The 6,165-nt window shown below is 45.2% G+C and overlaps 1 protein-coding gene across 2 annotated transcripts; it reads right to left on the bottom strand.

The window, feature by feature from the left end:
* Positions 1-307: 307 nt before the first annotated feature.
* SIGLECL1 (SIGLEC family like 1) lies at positions 308-3,385 on the bottom strand. Of its 2 annotated transcripts, XM_033844046.2 has the most exons (3): positions 3,297-3,385; positions 1,204-1,485; positions 308-1,057 (listed from the first exon to the last, which is right to left on the bottom strand). In XM_033844046.2, exons 1-3 carry the CDS (start codon positions 3,319-3,321, stop codon positions 954-956), a joined length of 411 nt encoding a protein of 136 aa, XP_033699937.1. In that variant the 5' UTR covers positions 3,322-3,385; the 3' UTR covers positions 308-953. The 2 variants fall into 2 exon arrangements, 1 of the variants encoding a protein (XP_033699937.1); XR_012328201.1 differs by lacking the exons at positions 308-1,057; positions 3,297-3,385 and adding an exon at positions 1,576-1,711 and having other exon boundaries at positions 1,454-1,485.
* Positions 3,386-6,165: the final 2,780 nt, after the last annotated feature.

The following is a 6,165-nucleotide window of genomic DNA, read 5'->3' as shown; positions in this document are numbered from 1 at the left end:
ATGATGGAAGAGCTGTGAGCTGAGTCCTAAGCAATGAGTAAACGTCAGCCAGGTAAGAGAGGGGTTCAGGGATGGGAGATGAAGTGTAGGGAAGGGCACCAGGCAGAAGTCACTGTACAGCTCGAGCAGATTTAAACAACATGACTAATAAATTTGGTTTAAAGGATATATATATATACACATATATACACGTACATATATATAATATTTATATAAAACACTGCATTCCACAAGCGTAGAATGCATAGTCTTTTCAAGCCCACATTGGAATATTTATTTATATAAACTAAACAAAAATTTTGTCACGAAGAAATAAAGAACTGAAATCATGCATAGCATATTCTTTGACCTTATTGGATTTAAATAGAAATAAAGAAAAGAGGATTATTAGAAAATATTGATGCCGCTAAAAAAACCTCTATGGGTCAAAAAATAATAATGGAAATTAGCGATATTCAAACCAAAAGATAATAAAAGACTTTGTAGTAAAACTTGTGAGAGTCAGCTACAGTCATGCTTACAGGGAAATTTATAGCCTTAAATGGAAAACTGGAAAAGAAGAATGGCTGAAATGTAATGATGTAAGCGTCTATATCAAGAAAACTGACAGAGCTGAATTAACTGGAAGAATCATAAGGAAGGAAATAAAGAATGTAAATAAATGTGGTAGGCTTTGGGGAAGGCTTGCTGTTGATTTTTTTTTTTTTTTTTTTTTTTTTTTTTTTTTTTGCGGTACGCGGGCCTCTCACTGCTGTGGCCTCTCCCGTTGCGGAGCACAGGCTCCGGATGCGCAGGCTCAGCGGCCATGGCTCACGGGCCCAGCTGCTCCGCGGCATGTGGGATCTTCCCGGACCGGGGCACGAACCCGCGTCCCCTGCATCGGCAGGTGGACTCTCAACCACTGCGCCACCAGGGAAGGGAAGCCCCCTTGCTGTTGAATTTTAACTTGATACTCACGCAAGGAGAACAAGGAAGGAGAATAGTGCTGATGCAATGGGTCCATACACGACGCCCTGGATCAGCCCTTTTACGAACGCATTGGAAACTGAATTCTTATCTGGAATCAGAGGGAAGTGGGAGTAGTTTTTCTCCTAAGGCTGTAAATTCTGAGCCAATACTCTTTCCTCTGGCTCTGTACCCAACCTCATCCTGGTCCCTAGGTGGTGTCGTTCTAGCCCAGCAACTAGACCCCTGTATACTTACCTGGTATGAGGAAGATGCTTGAAGTATGGATGCCGTATCGGTCCTTCCCCTCACAGTGGAGGCCCATGGTTATTTCAGGCTCCCCGAGGAGGGTGATGGTGCTGTTGGCCCAAGGGGCAATTATGCTAAAAGTCACCTGGAAGATGTTATTCATGTTGTTCAGACCCATGGGAGCACCTCCCATCAACCACTGCAGGGAGGGCGTGGGGAGCCCATGGAAGGAACCGCTGCACTGCAGAGTCTTCTCCAAGGAACAAGAAGAATAAAGCAGACTGGCGGGGGCTGTAGGGAAGCAACGTCAAGGGTCAGCAAGCATCCTGACTTCTCTGCTTCCTCCAGGATGAACACCAAGGTCTGGTGAGTTTCCCATACTTTGTTGCTGGGAGAGGAGGGGCGCTGTCCACTGGGAGATGACAACTGGAAACGGGTGTCTGGTCTCTCCTAGGTCCTGCCCTGTGTGCTCTTCCCTCTGCTGATTTTAGTCTCTGTTCTTTTGTTATAATAAATCGTAACCAGGGGAGACTTCCCTGGTGGTGCAGTGGTTAAGAGTCTGCCTGTCAATGCAGGGGACATGGGTTCGAGCCCTGGTCCGGGAAGATCCCACATGCCGCGGAGCAACTCAGCCCGTACGCCACAACTACGGAGCCTGTGCTCTAGAGCCTGCGAGCCACAACTACTGAGCCTACTTGCCACAACTACTGAAGCCCGCGCACCTAGAGCCTGTGCTCTGCAACAAGAGAAGCCACTGCAATGAGAAGCCCGTGCACCACAACGAAGAGTAGCCCCTGTTTGCTGCAACTAGAGAAAGCCTGTGCGCAGCAATGAAGACCCAACGCAGCCAAAAATAAATAAAGAAAAAAATATATTTATAAATAAATAAATAAATAGTAACCAGGAATAGAATAGTTCTGCTGAATTCTGTGAGTCCTTGTGAGTTACTGAACCTGAGGGTGGTCTTGAGGACTCCCAAACTGCACCAGCCCAACCTGGTCTGCTGGGTATTTTTTAGTTCTCTTGTTGTTGGTAGTAACTGTATCTTGTAACCTTGGTCATGTTGCATCATTTCTGTATCGTAGTTTCTCAAATCAGAAAAATGGGTACAGGGACTTCCCTGGTGGTTCAGTGGTTAAGAATCCTCCACCAATGCAGGGGACACGGGTTGGATCCCTGGTCCGGGAAGATCCCACATGCCGCAGAGCAACTAAGCCCGTGCACCACAACTACTGAGACTGCACTCTAGAGTCCGTGAGCCACAACTACTGAGCCTGTGCTGTAGGGCCCACGAGACACAGCTACGGAGCCCGTGCACCACAACTCCTGAAGCCCGCGTGCCTAGAGCCTGTGCTCCGCAGCAACAGAAGCCACCGCAAGGAGAAGCCCGTGCAGTGCAACGAAGAGCAGCCCCCCCTCGCCACAACTAGAGAAAGCCCGCGCGCGCACCAACAAAGACCCAACGTAGCCTAAAATAAATAAATTTATTTTTTTTTAAAAAAGAGAGAGAGATTAAGGACCCTGCCTGAGGTCATAGAGAAAAGAGTAACAGCGGGAGGCTGGACCCTGGCTTCCCACACGTGAAGTCCAGTCCCCAGCTCATCACATTGGGGATCTCGATACACTTGGTTCTGGGTCACCATGCTTTTTGTCTTCTCCAAGACTTAAAAGCACCCACAGCACAGGTGATGGTGTTGAGAGAGCAGATGTGGATACATTGATCATTTGGGTTCTACAGTGCCTGGGCACAGCATGAAAATGGAAGTAGGAGTCAGAAGAGCTGAGCATTCCACTAGCTAAATTTCTAGTGACTTTGGCCAAGTTGCTTAACCTCCCAAAGACTGTTTCCTCATCTGTGAAATGGAGACTGTAATTCCTCAGGGAGTTGTTGGGTAGAGAAAATGGGACACAGGGTGGGTCACAATGGCAAGCACAGAAAATGCACATGGAAGATGTCTATTACGTATTATTTATCATTCTTTAGGTCATCACCTCTTCACCTGACCTCAGCCCAGCCCAGCTTCCACCCCCGCAGCCACACCCATCCCAGCACTTCCTTGGCTTCCTCAACCACCTCCTACCCGGCGTCTCGTTCCACTTACCCAACCGTAACAGTGGTAGCACCATCAGCACCAACAGGTTCTCAGGGACAAGAGAGGATCAGGACCTATTATGCTGCTGACTCTTGATCTCAGATCCACATGTCCTGGAGGGCAGGATTTGGAATGCATCAGGAGAGGAGAAGCAGTTAGAAGCAGAAGGTGGAGGTAGAAATAAATTCACTGTTTACTGGGTATTCTTTTTTTTTTTTTTTTTTTTGCGGTACACGGGCCTCTCACTGTTGTGGCCTCTCCCGTTGCGGAGCACAGGCTCCGGACGCGCAGGCTCAGCGGCCATGGCTCACGGGCCCAGCCGCTCCGCGGCATGTGGGATCTTCCCAGACCGGGGCACGAACCCGCGTCCCCTGCATCGGCAGGCGGACTCTCAACCACTGCGCCGCCAGGGGAGCCCTGTTTACTGGGTATTCTTATCTCTGCAATCACCCTTAAGGTCCCTCCACCTGTGAATTAGGAGCCTCATGGGACCAGAGGCTGAGCAGCTTCAGGAACAGGGACAGGGAAGGTTCCCCGTGACTCTCTGTGGAGTCTCAAGACCATGTCTTCTTTCTTCTCTTTCCTCTAGTCTTCACTCCCAGCCCCTTCTCCCTTTAAAGGGTCTCAAATGCCAGGCCGAGGAGCTTGGGCTTTTTCGCAAGTCAATGGGGAAGTCGTGGAAATCATGGAAACGTTTTGAACCATGGTGGGGGGGCAGGCAACAGGTGTGGATGTTATCAAGGTCTCTATGGTCTGCATTGAGGAGGAAGCAATAGTTCAAGAGAATGAGGATGTGGTCTGAGCTGGCCCAGTGGCTATGGGGGATGGAGAGGATGGGGTATATTTAAGAGACATTTGAGTGATAAAAGACATTTCTACGGCTGGCAAGATAAATTCCACACTCCCTTGCCTTGCATCAAGGCTGTCCATGATTTGGGCTCACACTTGCCCTATCTCTACTGCTCCCCTTTCTGCCATTCTTTGCAAGCTTAAGAGAAACAAGTAGTATACATATATACCACATCTACTCCGTGCATTCCTGCCTCTGTATGTTTACTTGGGCCACCGCCTTTTTCATGGCATCCTTCTGCAACTCTCCCCGCTGCCCACATTCAAATCATACCTCTCTTTCTAGCCCAGGTCAAATGTAACTTCCTCCTGGTAGCCTTCCTGGATCCTCACAACCACAAAAAAGCCTCCTTTCTCAGACTTTCTTCAGCACTTATATATATTCTTCTCTTTTAGAGCAATGTCTCAGGCAGAACCCAAGAGTTGCCTGATATCTACCGTCTTGTATGTTCTTATTATTTCAAATTTGTTCAGGTGGTGATGTTATCAGTTTAAAAAAAAACCCTATTTCCCTTCCTCTCTTACATCTAGGGCTGGCCACGTGACAGAGTTCTGGCCAATGAAGCAAGTACAAGAAAGATGCTATTAAATTATTATCACCAAATAGAAGTCCATTCAGCCGTTACCCCATTTTTTGCCATCACAATTGAGCTCTGAAGGTCTGTTTTTTGCATATAATACTAGCTAATGAAATTTGAGAGCTCTATTTTTTTAAAAATAAGTGTTCACGATAAAGGAAATGTGTCTCAGAAAGAATTGAAGATGTTCCCTTCCCCTGCAGCTATAAATCAAAAGATACGGTTTTGTGTCATAAAAAGGTTCAGGGAGTCTGATTTGATATTGTGCAAAACCGAGAATGTTTATAAGAACATAATTTATGTTCTCCTCTGCAATATACAGTTTCATATGAATATTCAAGACTGGTACTGATTTGTTCTGTTCTCTGTTGATATAAGTCCGCCCTTAGAAGAACAATTCAAACAAAGCAGTCTTACGATACTCCAAAGACATTAGAAATTATTCCATGTCTTATGAAAATGATATCCCAATAAAGTGGAATTCTGACCAGTGGTCTTACTTGATAATTTTTTGCTCTGGTAACAATAACATTGTAATTGACATCTCTGTTTCTTAAATTGTATACCTATCTGTAGGACGGTACTGTTCTCTTCTCCCACGTGAACAATGCAAAAATAAAAACCACAGACTCTGCTGTTAGATTTATTATTACGCAAATATCTTGAGAGACTTGCCTACTTGAAATACCAAATGTCTGAGGCTATCTGCTGGAGTCTTTTGGGGAGTTCTGGTTTTCTCATATTAGCACCGCTACTTTCTTCTTGTTGCTTTTCTTCTTCTTTTTCCCTGGAATATACATGCGATACGGGAAGCGGAGCAGCCATCTGGCGACCGTGAGGAACCATGTAGATCAAAGCCACAGACTGAGGAAATTATTGACAACAGTATAGGGATCCTTGTTCCCTGACAGCCTTGTGGAGCCGCTACACAAACTTGCACAGTCTACTGCACGCTTCTTCATTTGGTTACTGCTTTCATTGGGAAACTGATGAAATACCCTACCAGGGAATCTATCCAAGAGTCAGCTCCTTGAGAAAAGGCCCTACATCGAATACATCTTTGTGTCCTTCCCAGTGCTTAGAAAGGTTCTCTTCTGAAAAATATATTCCTTATTATCCTTGTAATGTCTTTAGGATCTGTAGTTATAACTACTCTTTCATTCTTGGTATTCAAAATTTGTGTCATCTCTCTTTTTCTCAGTCAGTTTCCTTAAGGTCTATCAATTTTATTGAGTTTTTTTTTTTTTAAAGAATAAGCTTTTGGTTTCAACCGATTTTTCTGTATCGCTTCTGTTTTCTTTTTTAATGAAAAAGCCACTTTATTGAAAATTTAGTTGTTTCCAATTCTGGAAGGTTAATTTTTTTTAACATCTTTATTGGAGTATAGTTGCTTTACAATGGTGTGTTAGTTTCTGCTTTATAACAAAGTGAATCATTATACATATACATAT

The sequence above is a fragment of the Tursiops truncatus genome, chromosome 19 (genome assembly GCF_011762595.2).
Source record: "Tursiops truncatus isolate mTurTru1 chromosome 19, mTurTru1.mat.Y, whole genome shotgun sequence".
NCBI lineage: Eukaryota > Metazoa > Chordata > Mammalia > Artiodactyla > Delphinidae > Tursiops > Tursiops truncatus.
The sequence above is the reverse complement of the archived record's forward strand: the minus strand, read 5'-3'. Positions and strand labels throughout refer to the sequence as shown.